The 26,016-nt window shown below is 46.0% G+C and overlaps 1 protein-coding gene and 1 long non-coding RNA gene across 8 annotated transcripts in view; one reads left to right on the top strand and one right to left on the bottom strand.

Moving 5' to 3' along the window:
• The window catches only part of LOC109278407 (uncharacterized), a 41,392-nt gene extending 21,127 nt beyond the window's left edge, over positions 1–20,265 (top strand). Inside the window, exons 2-3 of one of the 3 annotated variants that reach the window (XR_008419380.1) lie at positions 17,095–17,193; positions 19,893–20,265. This is a non-coding gene — a long non-coding RNA (uncharacterized LOC109278407). Of the gene's footprint in view, positions 1–17,091; positions 17,194–17,438; positions 17,999–19,892 lie in introns of those variants that run through there. The other 2 variants (XR_008419379.1, XR_008419381.1) reach the window with 2 other exon arrangements.
• Positions 1–26,016, bottom strand: part of VPS35L (VPS35 endosomal protein sorting factor like) — a 115,862-nt gene that overhangs the window by 10,647 nt on the left and 79,199 nt on the right. For all 5 annotated transcript variants that reach the window (XR_002085652.2, XM_019468736.2, XM_019468737.2 and 2 more), the window contains 4 exons: positions 24,970–25,047; positions 24,018–24,132; positions 9,158–9,297; positions 2,298–2,463 (listed from right to left, as the gene is read on the bottom strand). Coding sequence is in view for 4 of the 5 variants with exons in the window: in XM_019468736.2 (XP_019324281.2) it covers positions 2,298–2,463; positions 9,158–9,297; positions 24,018–24,132; positions 24,970–25,047 (499 nt within the window). In the remaining variant the exon portion in view is untranslated. The remainder of the gene's footprint in view (positions 1–2,297; positions 2,464–9,157; positions 9,298–24,017; positions 24,133–24,969; positions 25,048–26,016) is intronic.

Raw genomic sequence — 26,016 nt, 5'->3', positions numbered from 1 at the left:
CATTTTCTTCTCTAAAAGCCAGAAATCTAGACTCCTGTCTACTGCACATAGCCACACTCCCTTTGCTTGCACTCTGGCTCCCAGTCTGCCAGCTGTATAGTTTAGACAGAGGGTTAAACGAATCTGCTCAAATAGGAGGATGAGGAGAGGACAGGAGACAGGAAAGGGCTTACCCCTCTAACAGGGCCCAAGGTTTGCAGACCCAATTCCAGGTCAGTGCCTGGTCCTCAGAAGTGTCTCTACTGTTATATGTGCACTTGGCAAAAAAGGAAATAAAAATGCCAACCAATAGGAGAGCCGGGGTGGCTCAGTCAGTGAAGTGTCCGACTTCAGCTCAGGTCATGATCTTGCAGTTTGTGGGTTTGAGGCCTGCATCAGGCTCTGTGCTGACAGCTCAGAGCCTGGAGCCTGCTTTGGATTCTGTGTCTCCCTCTCTCTGCCCCTCCCCCACTCATGCTCGCGCTCGCTCTCTTTCTCTCTCTCAAAAATAAAAAAAGGCAACAAATATAGGGAAAGGTGCACAATCTCATTGCTGAGAAATGCAAATTACACTCACTAAAACAGCCCAAATGAAAAAGACTGACCACACGGAGGGAACAAAGGGAACACTCATTCATGCCTAGTGGGAGTGTCAATTGGTACAACCACTTTGGAAAACTGTGAGATAGTATCTACCAAAGCTGAACATAAGCAAATCCAGTGAGCCATCAATTCCACCCGTAGGCATATCGCCAGTGGAAATGTACACCAAGAGCACATATAAATGTGTTCACAGCAGCACTACCCTCAACAGCCAGAACCAGGACCACTGGAAACATGCAAATGTTCAAACCGGAGGGAATGAATAAATTCTGGTATGGTCACCGGGTGGAATACTACACAGCAATGCAAAAGGATGCACGCCAGCTACGCACGGCACAGGTGAATCTCACACACACAGAGTATCGAGTGGAAGAGGCCCGACACCAAAGAATGCTCGCTAAACAATTTCACTGACATCAAAAGTCGAAAACGTACAAACTAATCTGTGATGCTGGAAGCAGAGTGGTGTGCCCTGGAGGGGAAAGTGGGGGCGATGACTGGGTGGGGGCATGATCTGGGTGGGGGTTACCTGGGTGTGTTCACTTTGTGATGATTCATTGAGCTTTCCAGCTGGCTGTATGTCTGACATATGTTATGATTTAATTAAAACACTGTTATTTTATAAGAGGAGGCAGCATGATGCATGCTCCACAGTTCAGGGTGTGACTTGCACTTCCACCAATAACCGGCCACAGGCCCTGGAGGAAACCATGGCGTCTCTCGGAGTCTCCCCTTGCTCACACATAAAATGGGGATGTAAATGCCTGTCTCACACGCTTCAGGGCCGTGAGGAGTACAGAAGAAAGATCCGTGGAGTCTGGGGTGCGCCTTGGCACGCAGTAGGAGCTCAAGTCTCAGGTGCTGTCATCATCCACATCAACCTGCCTCCCTACGTTACGTCTTAACTATTAGCCCCCAAATGCCAGCTAGAGGAAGCCTGAGAGTTGTAGCAGAAGGCCCTCCCTTAGCACTGCAAATGTGTTTCCAGAAATTTCCAAGTGGAGAGACCGTTGCTTAAACCCTGAAGTATGCAATTACCGGCCAACGCACTTTTCACAACAATAGGGCCATCTTGGGAAAACCGATAATTAGAACGGAGGGTCTGACAAGCAGGTGGGTGCTTGGGCTCAGTGGGCAGATGTCTGGAATTGGGACTGTCCTGTGTTACATGCAGGATGTGAGAAGTCTGCTTTCAAATTCCTGGCAGCAGATGCAGAATGGCTGGTAGCACGTGGGGGAGGCAAGGCCACCTCCTTCCTCCTGAGCATCTGAAATAGGGGTTCCCTGAGCCTCAGCATCACCTGAAGAACTAGGTAAAAACACCCAGGGTCCCACCTGAGTCTGTGGTTAGGGGCAGGCCTGGGAGAGGCTCATGCCTATGGACATCAAACCACCTTTCTAGGTTATTCTGTAGCACACCAGAGAGAGCACGGAGTGAGTGCTTGGAGTGCTCCCCTAAACTTGTCAGGTCGTCAAAATGATTTTGGATATTTGTTAAAGACAAAATTCTCCGACCTCTTCTTGGGGTTCCCAATTGAGAAGGGGCAGGATGGGGCTCAGGGATCTGCTCAGGTTCTTACTTGGGCACATGTAGTGAGACCCTGGACTAGAAGTTTCTGGTGCATAAAACCCTAAGGGATTTAAAAACAAAAACATTTTACTGGACTTTCATGAAATTCCAGCTCGGTGTAGTCCAGTGGGAGGGGCCCCGCTACCTTTGTCTATGTGGTAGAGATAGGTCTCCTGGCTCATGGCGGATAGGAGGTGCAGGACACAGGTGTAGATGCGGATTTTGTCGTCACTGTTGTCCTCCCAGGTGTAGTCCTGGATCACGTTGAGAAGCTCTCGGACAAGGAACAGGACCCCATGTTCTGGGTGATCCTAGCGGAAAGCCAAAAAAGGATAAATAATGCTAGATAGGAAGCAGGAGGAGAAACCAAAAAACAAAAAATCCACCAGGACAGAAGCCTGGGTCCCTCCCTTTAGCAGTTCTCGGGGAATGGCAGTGCCAGCTACTTTGCAGGTGAGCCCACTCACAAGCCTGCTCAAACACCACTGAGAAAACGGACAGGATAATGTTCATCCCGCCAACGAGCATGCTCCAGTCTGGGGAGACGAGCTTGGAGAGCCTCTTTGGGTCCAAGGAATGAGGGAGCTAAGTTACCTGTCAGCTTAATGGCCTGTTTCCAAAATTACACACTGCTTCTATGTGTAGAGCAGTAAAAAGTCCTGCTCCTCCGACTCCAAAAGCAAGATTGTGGGTGTTGTAGCAGATCCAACATCGGAAGCCACCTGCTTTGCGTAAGCCCCCAGTGATCACTGTCACCAGCAAGGGCACCAGCGTTAAATATAGCCTTGCTCTTCAGGGCGTTCAGTGACATTAACAGCTAAAGTGAGGACGCTCTCTTGGGAGAGGAAAAAACCCAAGAGGCAGAGCGCAGAATGGTGTTCCTCAGATGCTGAAATGAATTGGAAGAGAGTGCCGGATGCCACAAAGCCAGCAGCTTAGTTCACTTCCAACAAGCTGCCTGCATTTCTGTGGCTCCCCTTCTGAACATGCTCCATGGAGGCCTACCACCAAGAGTCAGTGCCCAGCTCTGGGGCCATCGTCTTGCTCACCCGGTGGCCACACTTTGCCCCTCATCCACTCCAGCCAGCACCTTTATGTCCCCTGGGCCCAGCTGGACCACTCAGAATCCTGCCAGGACACAGTGGGCATGCTCAAAATGGTTCCGTGAGGACCAGTTCAAGAAGGATTATTTATCGAGACAGGGGCAGCGTGAAGGGAGCTGGAGAGGAAGGACAGGCGAGGCACCCGGGGCCTCACGACAGCAGGAAGCCCTTACCGACCCTGGACTGAAAGCACAAGGCGGGGGGGGGGGGGGGGGGGGTAATGACCGAAAGTGCAAGACCCGCAGCTGGAGACGGCACCTAGCAGGAGCTGCAGCCTCGGGTAGAAGAACAAGGCCGCTGCCAACCCACGGCCGCGTCAGGGGACGGATGCCCCAAACTCGCTCTCCTCCCGCCTTCCAGTCTGCTGTTGGTCCTGCCGCTGGCTGAGCGACTTGGAGACCAGAAGGGAGCCCAGGTGAGGCAGTCCCCAGGGGCTGGTCTCCCACACAGATCTCCACGGAAGCGCAGAGGATGCTGCCGCCGGCAGCTCGCGTGCCAAGGATGGCTGGCTTCCCGGCCCTACCGCACCCCCCGACTGGAATCTTCATCTGCAAGACGGCCACACTGGCTCCTCGACAGCCTCCAGATCCCATCGTACACGCCAGCTTCTCAGTGAGGCCTTCTCCGATCAGCCAGCCAGAGCCTTGCTCACCGCCGGCCCCCAGTCTCCATCACAGACCGTCCTGTCTGTAATTCTGCAGTGCAGTTCTCAAGTGACTTCCTCACTCCCGCAGTGAACTGCCCCACAATATCTCTTGTTTACGCTTATCTTTCATCGTCGCCTGTAACCCAGCACGACAGACACTTCCTCTGCCATATTTGCCGATACACAGCCAGGACTGCCCTGGGAACACAGTGTGAACGGTGTCCCGCCCTGTCCCTGGTTCTAGGACAGTGCTGGGCGCAGGCAAGCACCCAGTAAGTCATGGTGGTTGGATTACAGTTTGAGCACCTTCTATGTGCCAGGCGCTGAGGTGGCTACAAAGACGAATAACAGTAGCTAAGTTTTATGGTGGCTACCGTAGCTTTTCTGTGTTCCAGTTAGATATGATCATGACCACCTCCCCCACCCCCAATTTCACAGATGGCAGATGAGCCACAGAATGGTTAAGTGGCACTGCTGGTAGGTGGAGGAACCAGGGCTTGAGCTCTGACAGTCTGGCTCCAGAGCAGAGATTCCTAACTGTTAATACTGTATTTTTCTTGCCCCTCTCTGACTTTATGGAGCTGGCTAACTAGGGGAAGCCTTACATGTAAGCCAGCTATTTTGTGACTATTGTTTTTTTAACCTTTGCTTTTTTTGAGCAAGAAAGAGCATGAGCAGGGGAGGGGCACAGAGAGAGGGAGACACAGAATCCAAAGCAGGCTCCAGGCCCTGAGCTGTCAGCACAGAGCCCGAAGGGGGCTCGAACTCAAAAACCACGAGATCATGACCTGAGCTGAAGTCGGGTACTTAACCGACTGAGCCACCCAGGAGCTCCTCCATTGCCTACAATTTTTAACTGAATCAAAATTAGGCCTCTGAAGTGGTAACACTGAACCTGTTCAATCAAGTCTGTATGTCCTGCCAAATGTTATAGAGAAGTCTGTCCGCCAAGAGGCTGACCGCTGCTAACACCACAGCAGATTACTTCAAAATACTCTGAAAGTGACACCGTTTGCCGAAGAGAGGCTGGCCTGGAGAAATGTTTATTTCTGCATTTAAAATGACTTTAAATTTTTTTTCTAAACAAATAAAATGAAGTCTTTTAAAAGCCTTGTACGCGGTTGGTAGGAACACAAAATGGTACAGCCACTATGGAAAACAGCATGGAGGTTCCTTGAAAAATTAAGAGAACTACCAGGGGTGCCAGGATGGCTCAGTCAATTAAGCGTCTGACTCTTGATTTTGGCTCAAGTCATGATCTCACAATTGGGAGATCAAGCCCTACAGTGGGCTCCAGGCTGGATGTGAAGCCTGTTTTAAGATTCTTTCTCTCCCTCTCACTCTGCCCCTCTTTCCTGCTCACGCTATCTCTCTCAAAAGAAAAAAAAAAAAAAGAACAGAACTACCATATGATTCAGCAGTCCAGCAATCCCACCTTCGGGTATTTGTCCAAAGAGTTAAAATCAGGATCTGAAAGAGGTATCGGTATTCTCATGTTCGCTGTGGCACTATTCACAGTAGCCAAGATGTGGAAACAACCTAAACGCCCACTAGTGGATGCATGGATAATGAAAATGTGATATACATACACAATGGATTAATATTCAGCCTTAAAAAAAATGGAAATTCTGTCAAATATGACAACATGGATGAACCCTGGAAGCCAATAAGTGAAAGAAGCCAATCACAGAGAAATACTCATGATTCCACTTACATAAGGCATCTAATACAGTTATGTTCACAGAATTAAGAATAGATGGTGGTTGCCAGGGGCTAGGAGGAGGAGGAAATGGAGAGCTACTCATCGATGGGCTTATGAGGCACCTGGGTGGCTCAGTCGGTTAAGTGTCCAACTCTTGATTTTGACTCGGGTCATGATCTCACGGTTCATGGGATCGAGCCCTGCATCGGGCTCTGTGCTGAGAGCAAAGAGCCTGCTTGGGATTCTGTCTCTGCACGCTCTGTCTCTGTCTCTGCATGCTTGCTCTCTCTCTCTCTCAAAATAAACAGTTTTTTTAAAATGGGCTTAAAGTTTCAATTAAGCAAGACGAAGATTACTCTAGAGAGCTGCTGTACAACACGGTGTCTGTAGTTAACAATACCGTATCACATACTTAAAAATGTGTTAAGATGGTACATCTCTTGTTAAATGCTCTTACAATAATAAAATTAAACTTAAAAAATTAAGTAAAAGCTGTGACACAAAAGGATATGATCTGAACCAGGTAAAAGTGGGATACAGGAGTTGCCTTCATACTAAACCTACTCACAAGAGACGTGCCTCACGTGAGGCCCATCCTGGGGCCCCGGAGCCCACAGCCTCGGCTATTCAGGCTGAACATCTTCCATATTTATTACTAATGCTGTATCCCACAGGACGGATGGAGGGTTGCTAAGGCTCAGCCTTGAGGTGATAAAGTGCCCTGTCAATGTTTCAGACTCAGATGGTGCTGAACAGACCCCGGAGCAGCACAGACCTGCTGCTCTGCTGCTCACTAGCTGTGCGACCTCAAGCTGCACAGGCTCCCCAGCATGGGCGCCTCACGTGGAAAAGGCACAGTGATCCCTACTTTGCAGGGCTTGGAGGAGGAGTCCCAGAGACTGAAGGCTGCTGAAGGTCTGCAGTACAGCACAGGACAGGGGACAGGCAATCACAAGGGATATTCATCTCCTGATCTTTACTAAACCCCCACAGAAGCGTGCACACTGATACCAGGAACGAGACAATCCGCTGAGGCCAGGGGGACGTTCTGGTGAATGCCAATGGACCAGGCAGGCGACAGAAATGAGTCCAGAGGCACCCATGGGAATTGGAGAGACTGCACATGCCTCTTCCTCCCTCCACAGCATGGGCCAGCTGCCGTGGGTCGGAGAATGTGGGCCCCACATGGCAGGATCTGATTTCTCAAGAGGAACTAAAAAGCTGGGTTTTTCTGTGATCTACCAATTTTTAAACGTGGGTAATTCATACCAAATGTTTTCCATCATTGTGTGGCCAAAAACCGTGTCTCTGGGTTGGATGCCACCCACTGCTCATCAGCATGCAACCCCAGGGACAGAGCTTCTGGGTCAAAAGTACTTTCAGATCAACTGTTTCATTCAACCTCATAGCAGCCCCGTCAGGCAGGCATTTGGGTGACATTTTAGAAAGGTGACAATTATCTGAGGCTCTGAAGAGTTACAAAACGTTCCCAATGCCATAAGGCTGCTGAGTCACTGGGTCAGACGGCACTCAAGTTTCTGACTCCAAGCACAAGGCTTTCGTCCAGTCTCTGATTTTTAACATGAAGAAAATCTCATGTGTAGAAGGAAAATGCATCCCAATTAACCAACAAACAATGACACTGATCAGCTTAGATTACTCCTTAGAAATGCTGGGGTTTTTTTCTTCTTTTTTTTTTTGGTCCCCTCACTTGACAACTAGACTCTCCAAAATACAGAGAAACTGTTTATACAAAGGACTAAGAAGGTGATTTGAAAACCCTGAGGTCAGGCGTTGAGCACTGCCTCCTGACCAAGCCATCTTGTCTCCCCAGAACCTGGGATTTCAACCTGGACACTTGGAAGCTAAGTCACTCTTTGTCTCCTCAGCTCCACTGAGAATTCACACGCCATTCCAAATGCACACTTCAGTGGTTAGGATACTCCCAGAGCTGTGCAACTGTCACCACGATCAATTTGAGAACATTTCTGTCACCCCAAAAAGGAACTGTGTACTCATGAGAGAGAGTTGCTTCCTGGCCTGAGTGCAGAGGGATGTTTTTTCAAGTGCGGTCCTGGACCATCCACACCTGAACTACTCAGGAGGCTTTCAAAAGTGCCGATTCAGGGCCCCATCTTAACCTACTGAGTCCACCTCTCTGGGAGGGGGCCCCAAGAATCTGTTATTTTAGCACGGATCCCGGATTCCTGTACACATTTGGTTCAACCATGTTTTGTACCTGGACCCTGTCATAGCCCGGTGAAGGCTATGGACTCCTCAGGATATGACTTGTAATACAGAAAATACAATAAATAAAAACAAAAAAATAAAATAAATTCAGAAAATAAAATATGCAAGACCACAAAAGAAATATAAAACATACTCATCAAAATATTTTTTTCAATATATTTGTTATATAATGTATTCTATTAGTTCTTGATGAGTATGTTTGATTAGCAATTATGCTAAAATATACTTGTCAAAATATTTTTTCAATGTATTTGTTATACCGTATTCTGTTACTTCTTGGTGAGTATGTTTAAGTCCTCTGAAATATCTGTCACCTTAAATGTGATATGAACAAATGGTTGATTTCTTTGGTGACAAATTCCTAGCCCTGTGACTACCTGCTACTGTGGCTCGTTGCCTATATAACTCACAATGGAAAAAAACCAAAAAACTCACAAGGGAGCAAAGGGCCAATTTCAGTTTCACAGAGATTTGTAAAAATTGAGATTTTTTTTTCTCATCTAAATTCATGGTTGCCCTGCCAAACCCTCACGAAGCAAGCAGGGAGACTGTGGGTTAAGAACCTCTGCTAGGGTGAGGGTCCTGGTGCTGGGTCTGGAGAGACAGAAGCCTGATTCCTGCCAGCCCAAGCATGACTGCACATCAGAATGTTCCAGAAAAAACCCCAGCATCCTTCCAACAATGTCTTCTTTGATCTCCACTATCTCATTTTGGTTTCTAGCACTTGCCATCAAAAGAACATCACCATCACCTTTTACAGGGTTGGACTGTTCTAACCACATGTGTATACTCACTCACTTAATCCTCACAATGACCTGGAGATGAAGACACTATTATTACTCCCATTTTATAGATTAGGAAACTGCAGCCCAGGCATGTTATATAATTGCCTGAGCCTCCGGGGCTAGGAAGAGGGGGAGGGGAGATTCCACCCTAGGCATCTTGGTCCGAGGCCTCAGTCCTTAACCCCTAAGTGGCACCCACTTGACTATGTACAGAACCGCAACTAAGACACCCCGTATACAAAATGAATGGAAAAGACATTGAGTAACTTAGGGATGCCTGGCTGGCTCAGTTGGTAGAGCATGTGACTCTCGATCTCAGGGTCTTAAGACTGAATCCCCGTGTTGCGGGAGGAGATTATTTACTAAATAAAAGTAAACAAAACACTGAGCAATGTAAACCTCTGACTAGAAAAGCAGCACATAGACACAGAGAGAATGTCCCTGCACTTTTAGGGCTAAAGATGTACATGAGGCAGATCAAAGAAGGACATCACCTATGGCTCTTCTGGCGAAACGTACCGGAACTATTAATAAAGTAGAAAAGAAATTGCAGAGGAATTCCAGAAGGAATGATTCTGACGGTCGCATCTTTCCATCGATATTAATCGTCTTTGGAACTTCCGGAATGAGGCTTATAGCGGCTTTGAAGAAGGCATCGGCTGCAAGACAGAAGAAAAGTCCGAGTATGAGAACTCTGAAAAATTCAGGGTCTGCTTTCTTCTTCACCTGGCTGCCAGGCCCGTCCTGCGAGTTACATGGAAGGCAGGCCATGCTGAGGGCCAGATACAGTGGGCAGGTCCGACTGGAGGGCTTCTGCAACCTTAACCGACTCGTAGAACATTCCGCAGAGAGGGTACTGCTGTTGCCTCACATCTCCACCTCTCTCCCTCCTTCCTTCACTGAGCAATTCAGCTCAAAGAGCTTCCGTCAGGGTGGCTTTGATAATTAAGTGAAATAAACAAGTGGCCAATTTTTATAGAAAGCCAAGTAATCGTAGCTGCCGGGGCAGACAGCTCAACCCAGACTGGTTCACCAAACCCTCCCGTTCACCTTGGGAGGAAGGCCACGTGCCTGCTCCTTCAGCAGTGTCCTGGGTATGTTCGAGGTGCCAGCACGGGACGTGGAGCGGGGTGCAAACTCTGGTCTGCCTGGGTCTACTCCAGCACCATATTTGTTACACCATATTTGTTAAAGTAACTGAACCCTCTGAAGGAATCCACACGTGCACGCCCACGCACATGCACACACAAGCTTCTGAGACTTCTGACTAGGTAAATAGTTCTGAGAATCACTTGGGAGATAAAGATATACATATATTTTAAGTTTATTTACTATGAGAGCCAGAGTGCGCAGGGGAAGGGCAGAAAGAGAGCAAATCCCGGTCAGCACCGAGCACAACTCAGGGCTTGAACCCACGAACCATGAAATCACGACCTGAGCCTAAACCAAGAATCCGGCACTTGACCGACTGAGCCACCCTGGTGCCCCAAGATATTTTTTAAACCACAAAGTTGTCTATAAAACAAGAAGACCTCAAAGGGTGAGAGAAAGCAAGGGAAGGGGAGAGCAGAGGAAGAGAGGGATGGAAGAGTAGACGGGAGGGAGGCAGCAATAGGAAGACAGAGACAGGGAGGAACGGACGGGGAGACAAGCAAGGACTGGAGGTGGGGGTGGAGAGGGAGAGAGTTCTTAAGAGAACTGCCAAAGTATTCCACATGAGAAAAAGCCTCAAGGTCGAAACAGACAAAACACTGACCTGACAGGTGAAATTTTAAACTACCCAACAAGATCAAACGTTTACATGGTCCACATAAATATACTTCCACTCCGAAACGACTTGCAGCGATGCGGAGAGAACACTGCGCTGGCACACAGCATCCTGAACCCAAGCGGGAGCCCCACCCAGCAGCCCAAAGGGGCAAACCCAACAACAAACGCCTGCCCTCTGGGAACAAAGCCCTGCACTTAATGAGAAGAGTATGTGTCTGCAGCTTGATGTGGGCTTTTTTTTTTTTTTTTTTTTTTTTTGGTCTTCCCTCCCTTCCTTCTTCAAAGAAAAAAAAAAACCCCAAAAACAAACATGTTAAGGAAGGACCATTCTCTGAGTTTTCTCTATAAAGTTACCTCTGGTCCTGAATACTCCCTTCCCAGGCTGTCTCCCACACTGAACTCACACCCTTACGTTCACCTCAGCAAATTTATTAAGCACCAACGGTGACCGGGCACTGTGGACACACAAGGAGAAAAGGGGGTGAAAGTTGACATCAGTAGGGTGATGAGACTGACCTGATCACACTATTTCACACCTACCTACGGGGAACCTGTTGTGTCCTTTGGTCTGGGGGTGGAGGGGGGATGGGGAGGACACAAAGCAGCTGATGTCGATCTTGTATAGAAAGAGATTAAATACAGGGCGCTGGGAAAAGACACTTGATATCTCGGCCTACAGATAGTAGTAAATGACACTACTAAAGGGACCACAGACACTCCTAAGCCCTGTTTTAGGTAGTTTGTATTCTTAGTCCCCAGCAGTCCTATGGGAAAGACACAATGATTTCAACGCCCACATGAGGAAATAAGCTCAAAAAGGGGGTGGCCAAATCAGAGTAGTCCAGGGATGGTCAAAGACTGAGCTGAGCAGAGTTTAAAGGCCATCACCCGCACTGAGCAATACAATAAAATTTGCATTATTTTTTTTAAAATGTTTTATTTATTTTGAGTGAGACAGAGAGCACACTTGCACGTGTGTAAGTGGGGGAGGTGCAGAAAGAGTGGAGAGAGAGAATCCCCAGCAGGTTCTGTGCTGTCAGCCTGGAGCCCGATTCAGGGGCTCGATCTCATGATTTGTGAGATCATGACCTGAGCCAAAATCAAGAGTCGGATGCTTAACTGACCGAACCATCCAGGTGCCCCAAAATCGTGTTTTTTAAAAAAAACACAAGCCTACAAATCATAGATCTGATAAGGGGTTTATATCTAGAATATATAAAGAAATTCTCCAATAACAGCAAAACAAGTAACCTGATTAACAATGGGCAAAGGACCTGAACAGTTTTCCAAATACACAAATGGTCAACAAGCACATGAAAAGATGCTCAACATCAATAATCATTGGGAAAATGCAAATCAGTGCAATCCCCCAGAGATTTCATCACTGGGAGAAAACTTCAGGATGGGCACCATAAAAAAACAAAGAACAAAAACAAAAACCAGTAAGTAACAAGTGCTGGCAAAGATGTAGAGAAGCTGCTGGTGGGAAAGTAAAACAGTGCAGCTGCCGTGGGAAACTCTCTGGTGGTCCCTCAAAAAGTGAAACACAGAATTATGCTCTCAGCCTGCAATCCTACTTCTAGGTTCACATTCAAAAGAAATGAAAGCAGGGACTCAGATACTTGTACATGAATGTTCACGGCAGCATTATTCACATTAGCCAAAAGGTGGAAACAACCCTAGCATCCATCAACAGGTGAACGGATAGGAAAACGTAGAACATATATACAACAGGATTATTATGCAGCCTTAAAGAGGAAGCAGATTCTGATACATGCTACAACATGGACGCACCCTGAAAACATTACACCAAGTGAAACAGGTCTGACACAAGGACATATTGCTGTAGGATTTCGCTTTTATGAGGCAGAGGTATTGACTGCATGGAGACAGAAAGTAGAATGGGGAAAGGGGAATAGTTACTGTGTAAAGGGTACAGGTTGCATTGGGTTTGGAGGGATGAAAAGGTCTGGAAATGGATGGTGGTGAGGGCTGCGTGACATTGTGAATGTACCTAAAACCAATGAATTGTAGCTGAAAAATGCTTACAATGATACATTTTATGTTCCTCATTCGTAACCACACCACACAAGAAACAGAGCTGAATCTAGCGCTGAGGTTCAGCTCTCTGGGAACAGGCAGGCCTGGACGCCAGCTCTGGCTGTCTTCCTTCTACGGGAAAAGCTCTCTGTCCCCATGGCTCTACAGGAACTGCTTTCTGGTGAAAACATTAAGTCCGTAATGAACAAGGTGAAGAGCTTCTCTCAGCGGAAATGAAAATTCTGCTCAGAACAACGCCAAAGACCATTTATTTATTCTATTTATGTGCTTGTTACCAAGTGGCCACGAGAAAAGTGCCCATTATTATGCCTCATTAAAGAGGGCACAGCTTTGTGCAGGGCACCCTGTTCCTCACAAACACCCCCCACTCAGTTCCCATTCCAAAGGAGAGGGCTAAAATAAACAGTTATTTAGGGGTTGGGGCAATGTTCCAGAGTGTTCCAAAGCAGATTTTTATTTCTATCCTTAGAAGACTTACTCCATATATAAAATCTTATCTAGGAGACTTCTCAATTTTGATCTCGTAATTAGAGCTCAAATCCTATTTTATATGAAAAGTTTTTCCTCCTAGAGTTCAGAATAATGACGTCAATACCATAGAACACTTTTGTGGCTATTAAAAGCCCTGGAAGACAATCCAAGATAAAATGGGCTACATGTGTTTTGTTTTGTTTTGTAAAAGACCTACAGAAAAAGGAGAAATCCGATTCCAATCCATAAACACTATTATTCCTGTTTCACCGCGGGGGGGAGGTGGGGGTTAGTAAGGGGCGGTAGGGAGGGAAAAGCAAGGAAAAGCAAGCATATGTACCAGCCTCCCTATGCTTTATCTTTTTCCACTGGATCTTCTGAGGTTTCACTGGACAACCGGGCTTCTTTTCCACATCTTACTTTAAAAAAGGAATTAAAAATAAAAACCAAAACTACCACTCAGGGATGCCTGGCCGGACCCACGTCCATTCTGTTGCGAGATCCTTCTTCGTGGGGTGTCCACTCCTCTGCAGAGCAGCATTCTGTTGTTTTCTGTGCCAGAGCCAACATGTCCCTCAGCGCTGCCGGGTTCTGGGTGAAGGGCAAGCAGAGCCACCATCCCTGCTCTCAGTCCGAGGGGCTGAGCTGCTCGCGAAGCCAGTTTTCCAAAATTGCTTTAGCAGAAGCATCAGAAGCTTTGCTAAAAATACAGGTTCCCAGGCCTAATATGGCCGATGGGAACGTACTCTGCAGGACCTGGCGGTTCCTCCAACTTTAAGTGTGCATGGATGCTGTGTACACATGTTACATACAGGCTACAATGCGGCCGAACCTTAAAATCATATCCTAAATGAAAGGAATCAATCATAAGAGACCTGTATTGTAAGCCTGCACTTATATAAAATAATAAGAACAGGCAAATCCATAGAAACAAAAAGTAGACGGGCAGCTGCCTGGAGCTTGAAGGAGGAGCAAAAAGGAATGACTACTCAGTGGGTCCAGGGTTTCCTTTTGGGGTGATAAAAATGTGCTGGAATTAGTGATGACAGTTGCACAACTCTGTGAGTGTCCTAAAAACCAGTGAATTGTACACTTAGTAGAAGGATGGATTTTATGATACATGAACCTATCCGGTCTCACTCAGCTGTTACTTAAAAAATATATACGAATTCCTAGGTCCTGCCTTAAATGTACTGAACCACATTACCCAAGATAAAGAATGGGGTCAGGGGAGGCACATGGGTGGCTCAGTCAGTTAAGCATCTGACTTCAGCTCAGATCACGATCTTGTGGTTCACGAGCTCGAGCCCCGTGTCACACTCTGTGCTGACAGCTCAGAGCCTGAAGCCTGCTTCAGATTCTGTGTCTCCCTCTCTCTGTGTCCCTCCCTTACTCATGCTGTCTCTCTCAAAAATAAAAATAAAATGTTAAAAAAATAAAAAACAAACTGTTGCATTGTCATATCCTGGAAATGATGTGGCTAATAAACAGAACACAGTACATCTATGTAAAGATGCCCATGATATATTAAGCACAAATCGTTATATACCTGTGTACAGCAGCATCCTATCTTTGTAAGAAAAACGGGTATATCCTTATGTAGATGCATAAAAATAAGTGAGGCACTAGAATGCCAAAGTATTAACTGTGATATAGGACTTGTGGCTGAGGGTGAAAGAAACTGGGATCTTTCACTTACCGCTAAGTTACTGCTTAGAATTTTAATTTACATTTCTAAAAATAATTTTTCTTTAGCATACATACAAAGGCAATGTAATGCTTTAAACTTTTCAATCACAGAAATGTGCAAAAGAACAAGTGAGGCTGTAAGGTAGACAAGGCAGATGATCAAAGGGGGTATCTGAATAGTAACCCCTTCCTTCTTAACCAGGGGTGGGCGCCCACCCACAGCCCAGGGACTCCAGACTCCTGCTGCTCCAAGGGACATCCACCCTCCTCGTGTGCATCAAGCAAGGCACTAAGGGTGGCACACACCTTCCAGAGGCCCAGGTACTGGCCTGCCCCCCACAGCCAATGCGCCAGGAAGGTTCCTCTCTGATTAGTTGCTTGATGAAGTGAGGCGTAATTCAGGGTTCAAGCTCTCTAGACAGCTCCACTTGAATGGATTCTTCTGGAGGCTTTAGAAGGTCTCAGCCTGTGCTCTGAAGCCTTTTCCAGATCCCCGAAGGCAACTCAAGAGCTAGTGGCCTCCCACAGGCATGCTCGCCTGAATAGACCATTCCTGTTTTGTGCACCAAGGCTCTACATAGGACTCTGTCTGAATGACAGATAGGGTTCCACATTCTCAGAGACTAAAATATCCACCAATTCGACAACTACTGAAAACCTTCAAAATGTTCAGAATTAAGACGCCAGTTGCTCATTGTTGGCAAGAGCAAAAAAACTGGAAAGGGTCCAAATATTTTTCAATAGGAGTTTAGGAGAAAAATGGAGGGGGGCTGGGGAAATAATTTATAGCACTTCCAAAAAGAAAAGGAAATGACATAGAACACTGGACAGCCATTACAAAGAATGGGGTGGATCTTTATGTACTGACATGGGTTAAGTGGGAAGGGGCAGGGGGAGAAAAGACCAATATTTACTGCTAAGTGAAAAAAGCAAATTGAAGGGGCGCCTGGGTGGCTCAATCGGTTAAGCGGCCGACTTCGGCTCAGGTCATGATCTCGCGGTCCGTGAGTTCGAGCCCCACGTCGGGCTCTGTGCTGACAGCTCAAAGCCTGGAGCAGGCTTTGGATTCTGTGTCTCCCTCTCTCTCTGCCCCTGCCCCTGCTCCGCTCTCTACCCACCCCCCTCTCAAAAATAACATTAAAAATTTTTAAAAGAAAAAAGAAAAACATTGCAGAAGACACAATCCCATTCCTAAGGGTGGTGGGGACTGCGTGTATATATAAGAATATAGATAGAAGTGGAGGGAAGGAGAGCAGAAGAGAGGTAAAGCATGAGAATGAAGGAGTATTTCTAAATGAACCTATAGAAAAAAAAATTAAGAAAACTATCCCAAATGTTAACAATGGCTATTTTTTCGAAGGGAGGAAACAGAGCAGATTACTGATGACTTTTATTTTGAGGCCTTTTATGTTTGTTTGTTAAGTTCTACACTTCTTTATTTGTGGGAATTTTTTCAAATGAGCGTGAAATAAATTTTTTTAGTAAAAATCATTAAGATTTAAAGTAACGTACAAGCTATTATTCAGTGGGAAACAAGTCGGTACCCCCAAACACCCTCCATACATGGTAACATAAACTCAAGACTTGTGACCTCTGAGAGTCAGGTGATCCTTTTGTGTCCCCAGCATTGTCAACACAGACTAGGATTCAGCACATGAATCTAAACACACAGTCAAGAAGCGATGACCCACCTTAAGAGGTGGCGTTTGGTTTTTTAAATAACAGATTAGGTCACTGCTAATGGAAGTCTATACTACTTGTCAGAACCATAAAATCCCAGGGCTAAACAAGAGCTCAGAAGCCACTCCACTCCCAAACACACCTTCAAAATCACATGCCCTCGTGGACACGTGAGACAAGACAGTCCTGGGTCCAGCTCTCTAAGAAAGGGGGCATCGTGATTTCTTGGGACAAAACATCACAAGAAGGTGAAAGACTCCTTCCTGTCCCTTGAATATGCTTGATCAAAGCGGGATTCTGGCTACACTCCACAAGTTCTAACAACCCTGTTGCTAAACATCTTTACCAGTCTTCAACATTTTCCGTCTCTTGATGAGTGTAGGTTTGGAGTGACAACATCAATATAATGGAAACTACTGTACAGATGTAATGTCAGGACGCAGCTTACCGCCTCAAACTTTGTATTTTGGACTGTTAATGTCCTTCCACCCTACCCCCAAATCCGTATGCTGGAATCCTACCCCCAAAGATGGTACCGGTGGGAACACTGAGGTGTGAAATCATGAGGTGGAGCCCTCACAAATGGGATCAGTGCCCTTATACGAGAGGCCCCAGAGAAAACTCTCACTCTTTCCACATGTGAGCACACAGTGAGAAGATGGCGGTCTATGAGCCAAGAAGTCTTCGCCAGACACTGATCTGCTGGTAGCTTGGTCTTGGGCTTCCCTGAGCGACCAATGTTTGTCACTGAAGTCACTCAGCCCATGGGATTTTTGTTTCAGCAGGCTGAACTTTGGTCTGCACTGAAGATGCACTGTCACCAAGTGACAGGGCTGCCTTTGGGTAAAGCCTCAGAGTCCAAATGGCCAACTGATCGTCCACAGGTGAGTTATCCATAGAGATTTAACACTATTTATGACTACACTGTGTTTTTGTAATAGAATTTGTTATTACAGCAGTTAAGTTTGAGGACTGAAGGAGCCACTAATTTGATAATATGTAATGTATACAGAGTAAGATTTAAAGAAATATGAATGCCCAGAAACAATTAAATACTTTATTCGTTAATGCTTAATTGTTATCAGTGACAGCTTAATCTAACCTTGATTTTGCCATGTGGTTTATGCAGAATGCCTTTTCAATTCACTGATTATCAACACACTGTGAAAGTCCACTGGGGTCATAGAAATGACTTCTCAGTCCAATGTGCTACCCATGTCACCGGACTCCTGTCTTTGGAGCTAATGCACAGTCAACACACCTTCCTACCATCTCTGCAATGGCTCACAGGAGGTTGTGAAGAAGTCTCTGCGGATATTAGGTTTGGATTTCCCGAAGCAGAAAAGATTAACTAACTCTCATCTTCATTCTGGTTGTTTTCTACATAAACTTATCTAATGTTCAATCTGTAACAACTGGTCTCCAGCAACCACATACACCCAGGGTTAGAAATAATACTTTGTATTAGGGTTTAGAGGAACTAACCCACTTCAGGAAAGCTCAAGGGTGGAAAGAGCACTTGAAGTCAGATCAGGCCACTTATTAGCTGGACGGTCCTGGGCAAGTCATGTCACACTTCTGAGCCACAGTATCCTCATCTGTAAAATGAACATAAACCACCGAGCAAATACTACATACTGAATAAGACTAGATTGCTTTGCATGAATTTTCAGTTCTCATCAGAACTGAATTTTCAGTTCTCATCAGGCCCCAAACTATCTTCCTAACTTGATCTCTTACCCATTCCTTCCAGATGCATTGTTTCCAGCCTGTAGGCCTTTGCACCTGGCTGCTGTCTCAGCCTAGAATGCCCTCTGCCTCATTTCAGCATATAAAGATCCTCCTTTCCCTCCAGGCAACTCAATGCCACCTGTTTTAAAAAGCTTTATTTTTTTATTTTTTTTATTTTTTGCTCTTCTAAGCCAAAGGGTCAGCTTTCTCTCCCTTAAAATTCTATCGCACGTTTTATGAAATCTTGTACAACATTTATCACAAGCTGCCTTGTTTAACTGTAAACAGATTCACTCTCCCCTATTAGCACACAGTCTCAAAGTGCATTCCTTTTCTGGCACAATGCTTGGCACAGTGGCTTGTGTGTAAAAAATGGCCAAGAAATGCTGGCGGGAGCAAGAAAATTGTTGATATTTACTAATATAAAGAGCTAAGTGAACTTACGGGGAGACTCTTGCCCTGCTCCTTTTCTGTGGGTTGCATTATGGGTTGCCCTCCATCCCAGGCCCTTATATTCTGTAAGGTGGATGGACCATGTGAACGTGGATGACGAGTTTCATGCCACGTGCCCACATGAACTGTTCTGGCAAAAATAACCCGCTTTGTCCACGATCACCAGAGGGTTTGTGAGAACAGTCACATCAAACACATTCTTCAGAGGATGGCCTGTCAACAGAACTAGTAAATGTGACCTTAAGCATAAACCCCAGTGACCTGGTAAGTGGATAGAGGATACTTTCCTCCATCACAAGCCACCCATCATTCTCCAGGAGGATAAAAAATGCTTTCTCTCCTCCACCCTGCTGTCCAGGCCACCTCCATTAGCCGTGATGGTTCACAGTGGTCAGTGGGCCTCCTAGTAGCAGGCCACAGCCTCTCCTCTGCTTTTTTGGGTTCCTCACGGATCAAAACAGCAAAATAGCTTCATTCAACAGGTCTATACAGCTTGGCATATGTTTGAGCCTAACTTGTTTTCTTTCACCTAAAACTATGAAAAGAAGTTATGTAAAACCTACTAGAAGGCTCTGATGGGACTCTCTTCTGAACAGCAGGGTTACTTAGTAGTTATGTCCATACCATGAAAAGCCTGGGTACCATTTTACATGTATTGATATTATTAAGAATTATCAACCATTATTATCGTAGGATTGCCACTCCTTCATTCAGCACCTCTTGAGCACCCGTGTGGTAGGCAACGTGCCAGGAGCCAGGGACGCAACGTCCAACAAGACACGTCAGATTTCATGGAGCGGATACTCTTGCAAGGGAGAAAAGTGGACATTTACTTATTAACTTGCTAAATAAAACAGCAGTAAGTCCAGTGAGGGAAAAGTGCCAAGATAACACATCTAGAATAACCTGATCTCACTCTTAGTTTGTTTAGGGGTGGAGAGGCCAAGGCTGGTTTTCCCTAAGAACTGGCTTGTGAGTAAGCTCTGAAGGATAAAGATGCAAAAAATAAATAAAAATGTACAATTTAAAAGGAGGGGGAGACAATTCTATAGGAGTGGAAAGAATTATTATTAATAAAAGAACAAAACCATTTTGCTTGTTTTCTCTACTGTTTTGTCTTTGGAGGAACTGCATACCCGTTTTGATTTTTTCCCCCAGGGTAATTCAGCAGGTTAATCTTCAAAGAATGATCATCTTTCCTGTGGATTTCTCAAGGTTTTGCCTCGGACAAGTATGCTTTCAGAAGCCTGAAACCACAGAGCTGGCATTGTATGCAGAACTCCACAGCATACTTTTGTCTTTTGAGAGACAATTCTATGAGGTTAATGTTTACTGAGCAGCTACTGTGTGCCAGTGAGTCAAGTTCTCTGAGTACGTTTTCTCATTTAATCTGTGACAGGTACCACAGCCATCACCTCCACCTGACAGATGAGGAAACAGGCACAAAAAGGCCAATTTGGCCAAGTGCACCCTGCTGGTGAGTGGCAGAGTCCAGATTGGGAGACCAGCAGTGAGGGGCTCATCTTGACATCCTGCTGCTGGCCAAATACACCACAGGCTTCCCCACCTCCCATGCCTTTGCTCAAGCCCTTTGCCCCACCTGGAACGCCAACTGTTCCTTCTCTCCTCCCCATCTCCGCCTGATAAGTTCTCCTTCTAAGCCCCATCTGAAACATGACTTCCATTGTAAAACCACCCTCCTTTCTCAGATTAGAAACTGTAAAGATAAAGGTACCAAGACAAAAATAAAGGGCAAAAAAATTTGTTCCTGCTGTGGCCTGGTAATAATCTTCTGGGAAGAACCACTCACAAACAAGAGCAAGCACTTATCTAATGAAGTGGCTGAAAGCAAAGATAAACAGGCATCTCCAGGTGAGGGGCACAAGCCCAATTTCTCCTCACTACTGGGACAATGGGTGGCTTTGAAACAAATCCCCCCCACATGGCACTCTATGTACTACCTCAGTACGTCCATAGGACCAGAACTGGGCCTCTCCTGTAAAAAGCCTCCATCAGCATCCCACACAGCACTGGCTGAGAGTTCAATGGGAGTTTAACGTCAGGCTGGACCCAGTCCTGGCAAAGCCACCGTCTGATAAACAAGATACATACCACTGAAGCTGGATCAAGGGAGGCCAGAAAGTGGACTGGGGGGAGAGAATTGTTTTCTAACCAGCTGAGAGGGAGGGTGTTTAAGGTGGGGGTGGGGGGGGGTGAACAACAGTGGCCCATTTCCACAAGCTTCATTTAATTTATATTTAGCCTTCCCATGCTCAGTAATTGAATGTATTATTTATTTTGGCCACAACCGCTGCATGTGGCTTTCGGAACAACAATCATAGGCTTTTAAGGTTTAGTACCATAGCATTTAGAGACTAGAGTAAAAATCATCAGATAAATTATTAAACATGAAGTGGACGCCACATTCCTGCTCCTCCTGCAGTGGCTTGAAGTGTGGGATGAGGCAGATGAGGAGGTCCAGAACTCTAACACCGAGGGCACTAATCACCCGCACAGCGGGTACCAGGCTGTTCCAATGCTGCTTATCTCCTGGTGTGGACCGAGGTCGTTACAGGGCAGCACAGGAAAGCAAAAGCCACCCAGGGCTCTTAAAGAACAGTTCTTAGAGCAGCAAATCTTTGATGATAGGGGAGACTTTATTTGGCTTAAGAATTTTTGCCTTAAAAAAAAAAAAAATTTCATGAAGCCCCATATGGAGTCCAGTCATAATAAGCTTGCCTGGAATCTACAATATTTTAGATCATGGTCTTAGTTTGTAAGTTGGGAGGAGAAAGATCGAGGCTTCTAGAGCCCCCACTTACAGTTCTCTGCTCTGGTACCTGCAGTTCACAATCTGTTCCCAATGTTTCAAGTTAGGCCAAACTCGAGCGTTCCTACATTAACTGTACTGTTCCTGAACTTTTTAAGAGGGAGCCAGTTTATAGTAAGATGTTAAGTTTCATACATCAACCTAAGCACCTAAGCTAATTAATCCACTCTACTCTTCATTTTGCATGGCATCAGGTTTTTGGTGGTGCCTGTTCATTTTTGTTTTAACTTGTTTCTTGCTAACCCATCATCCTTACCAAAGCAGGCACTAGGAGAAGTGTTTACCCACACACGACAAGGGCAGGTGGGGAGACTGGATGTCCAGACAATAAGCAACATATGCAATAAGAAAACACAGATCAACAGCATAATGACGATCACGAGGATGGTACAGAGCATGAGAGACTAGGAAGCTGCATTCAGCCAGACCGGTGTTTTGTTTTTTGTTTTGTTTAATTTACGTCCAACTTAGTTAGCATATAGTGCAATGATTTCAGGAGCAGAATCCAGTGATTCAGCCCCTACATATAACACCCAGTGCTCATCCCAACAAGTGTTCTCCCTGATGCCCCTTGCCCATTTAGCCCAACCCCCCAACCACAACCCCTCCAGCAACCCTCAGTTTGTTCTCTATATTTAAGAGTCTCTTGGGGCGCCTGGGTGTCTCAGTCGGTTAAGCGGCCGACTTCGGCTCAGGTCATGATCTCGTGGTCCGTGAGTTCGAGCCCCGCGTTGGGCTCTGTGCTGACAGCTCGGAGCCTGGAGCCTGTTTCGGATTCTGTGTCTCCCTCTCTCTGAGCCTCCCCCGTTCATGCTCTGTCTCTCTCTGTCTCAAAAATAAATAAACGTTAAAAAAAAAAAAAGTCTCTTATGTTTTGTCTCCCTCCCTGTTTTTATATTATTTTTGCTTCCCTTCCCTTATGTTTATCTGTTTTGTAGAGAGAATCTTAAGCAGACGTCACACCCAGCACGAGGGGCTTGGTCCCACCACTGAGATCATGACCTGAGCCAAAACCAAGAGTCAGACACTCAACCAACTGAGGCACCCAGGAGCCCCTGGGGGAAGATCATTTTAGAAAGAGGGAACAGCAAGTACAAAGACTCTGAACTGGAATACAGCTTAGCATGTTCAAAGAACAGAAGAAGGCCACTGTGGCTTAAGTGTGGTGGAAGACGAGGACAAAAGGCAGGCAGGCACCAGAACACACGAGAACTCACAGGCAGGGTGTTGGATGCAATTCCAAATGTGGTGGGAGGCTACTGGAGTCCTCAGGAGTCAGAAGCAAAACTAAGCGGAGTTTGAAAAGGCTCATGGGTAGCAATCATGTTTGGAGACCTCAGTGCCCAGAACTGCCCCAGGTGAATGAAGATACAGATCAACATACCAGAACTGCCATGCCGAGGACGACTCTCCAACCCACCCAGGGAGCCCATCCAAACCAAAGGCACCACGTGGTCGATCACGAAACTTGGCTTTATCCTGTGAGGTCAGGTGGGAGATGGGAGTAGAGGGCAGACCATGACTGAAAACATCAACCCACCGGTGTCAAAGAAGCCCTCAAGTTAGTCACTGAAGCTTCCCAATTGTGGGCACTGCAAATGCTCTGTCAGCAGTGAGAGGCACGGCCTTGAGTCGGACAGATGAGGGGCTGAGTGCTGGCCATGGAGCCCTGGGGGCTCACTTGGGAAAGCAGGCACCAGCCCCAGGCCTGCCTCATGTGGCCGTTGGGAGGTTGAAATGAGTGTGCCAAGAGCTTACCACATAAAAATGCTCCATAAATGGAGCTCTTATACTCTTTGTGTTTCGGCCTGATGGATGGATACCTCCTGTCCCAGGGGGTGACAAGCGCCTCCTGTAGCAAATATGTGCGACCTCCAACACTCCGCCTGAGGGCTTTCTTTTGGGTCAAGTGGATAACAGGGCAGGGTGCAGCTGATGACCCAGAAGCAGCCCTCAGTCAATGGCAGAATAAAGAGTAAATAACCCAATTCTCCTGGCAAGGCAGTGCCGAGGCCGTTCGACACCCGTCCTAGAGGTCCCCAGGGGGAACGTACCTCAGCTGCCCACAGCAGTAACCTGCCCAGAAGCACACCCCTTGTTGGCTTCCTTCCTTTCCTTGTCTCAGTGCCCCCATCAGTCTACGGACACTCTCGGGGATCGCCTCCCAAATAAACCACTTGGCTCCTATACCTAGTACAGGAATGGGTCTTGAGCACAATTTTTATCACTAAAAGTAACCTGTGGAGAGTATTCTTTCTATACTTATTAGATTCTATGTGTAGGTCTCTGGGGTTTCAAACAAACAAACATCAACAAAAAATAAACAGGAATCTACTGTGAGGAAGTAGTTCTAACTTGTAACATTCTCTACGCGCACTTATCCTGAGCTGCCTGACCTGGCCTGTGTGAGACAGATTTCAGAAGGTCCTTACAGGCAAATAGCTTCCCTCTGTAATCTGTCTGATTCTATAAAGGTGTGTATGTCCAATGTGCTTCCTTCTAAAGAAACAGATTTAAAACTCATCAGGTATTGATCAGTTATTTTTTTCTTTCCTTAAAAGAATCTCTCTCTCTTTACACACACACACAAACACACGCACGCACGCACACACACGCATGCGCACACACACACAGAGCTGAGCCAGCTTTCCTAAGCAGCCAGGAAATGCTCAGAGGTGAGAATGATGGGCTTACCTTGGGAAAGGCACTGGTTGGCCAAGGCAACCTGACCAGAATGCAGGTAGAGGTTGAGGCGCGTGAAGATGCCCACCAGGGAGGGAATGGTAATGAAGCAGTAGGCAACACAGGCCTAGAAGGAGGGGAAGAAACACTGCAGGTTACATCAGCAGTACCATCACGGCAGACTGGTCCTCCTGTTCTCATCCGTCACGTATTTTCAAGCAAAAATACTTAATTAGTCTCCTCATTCTGAGCCCCAACTTTCCCCTCTTGAGTCTGCGACATACACTCCAGATGTGTCTGTGGGAGGAGGGGGAGGGGCAAGTGAGGAGAGTAAGGGTGTAAGAAAAATAAATCCTCATCCATCATCGAAGGAAATAGATAACACCCGACGCTGAATAAGAAGCAGAATCTGAAACCAATTACTTAAAAATATGGAGGTAATTACAAGAAGAAATTGCTCAAAGAGGGTTTGAGGTGGTTGTCTCTGAGGAAAGAGGTATGAGGTCAGGGTGGGATGGTATACTTTTTTTCTTGCTGCCTTCTTTTTGGTCCAACTCCATTTTTTTAAAAACACAGATATGTATTACTTTGATAAAAATTTTGAGTGGCACACTCAAGAAGGTGGATTTTTTTTTCACAGTTGAGAACTTTTCAAGGGGGAAGAAGGTAGTAGACCTTCCAGTTACAGGCATAAGCAGGAGGTAATTCGGCTGGCACAAAACTGCAATCCATCGTTCAACCACTCCTCCATAACACACATCCAAGGTGAGACATCTTTGATCATTTCTTTTGAAAATAGTAAGAAAATTGGTTAGTCAGTAGATACTCAAGGAAAAGTTAATCTGGAAAATCAATACTGAACCACCCTTAGGACACACTTGTCTTCTGGGAAGAGCAATTTAGAAACTTACAAATCAAACAACTCATTAGGGTTCAAAGTCTGAGTCTTCTCTCTAGAACATACCCGCACAAATGCAGCCGTCTTTCTGGAATGATTTCCTTTCATTACTTTTCTTGTTTCCATTGCCAACCGGTTTACACTCTGGGTTTATTAATTAAAAAACAAAACAAAACAAAACAGAAATGGTTATGAAATGATAGCTGGCTCAGATTCATGTCTCCCATAGAGATCTGGATATTAACTGCATACAAGTCAGTAAGAACATGCTATCTGGGGCCCAGACTGGCTAATGCTGAACCCTGAAATGCCAGAGGGGCCATCAGGCCTGATTCCCCCTCGGCTTAAGCAAACATCTCCAAGACGGTAAGAACAAAAGGCACTCCTGCCTATCAGTCAGCACTGGGAATGACCATTTTCTGGTTTAATGAATAGCCAGGGTTCACTTCATTTCCAGAAATCCCACACACGAAGCTTGAGATCTTAGAGATCCTAAAAGAAATCTCCAAATCTGCAAGCAAACACACAAGTCAGCGATGCAACAGTAACATGAACCATAAGAACGGAAGTAATAGCTCCCACACTGAACTCAGAGGACACAGGTGCTGGGTGCTGTTCTAAGAGCCGTACCCTCATTAGGTCACTTAACCCCCCAACCCTACAAGGTGAGCACTATTACCTCCCACTGAATTCCAGATGAGGTCTCTACCTTTAGAACTTAAGTTCACATACCCTGATAACCAGCAACCAAATAAAAAGGTTGCTCTCCTTGAGTTTATGTGAAGCAATTAAAGAGCCTTGAGGAATCTTTCCACAAATTGAGAAGTTCGGTCCTATGGTTCCCAAACTGTGTGGTGTGACATCCTCGAGGGCTGTAGCAAACTCACGGGGGTAGTGCGATTATTTTAGGGCAACAGAGCAATGTTCAATTTTTGAACACTGTGTCAAGAACGGGTATGAGGTGGCCCACAGATTCAACACTGGACTGCACTGTTGCTTATAGCGACATTCTATCTTTGTGAAACGGGTTTTCAGCAGCTGCTCTGATCAAAAGCAAGTAGTGTGCAAAAATCAATGTGGAAAAAAAAATCAATGTGGAACAAGAAAGAAGGG

Source organism: Panthera pardus, unplaced genomic scaffold (genome assembly GCF_024362965.1).
Source record: "Panthera pardus isolate Hobbes unplaced genomic scaffold, ASM2436296v1 HiC_scaffold_5, whole genome shotgun sequence".
In the NCBI taxonomy this organism is placed as follows: Eukaryota; Metazoa; Chordata; class Mammalia; order Carnivora; family Felidae; genus Panthera; species Panthera pardus.
Note: the sequence above shows the minus strand (reverse complement) of the source record. Positions and strands in the feature narration are given on the sequence as shown.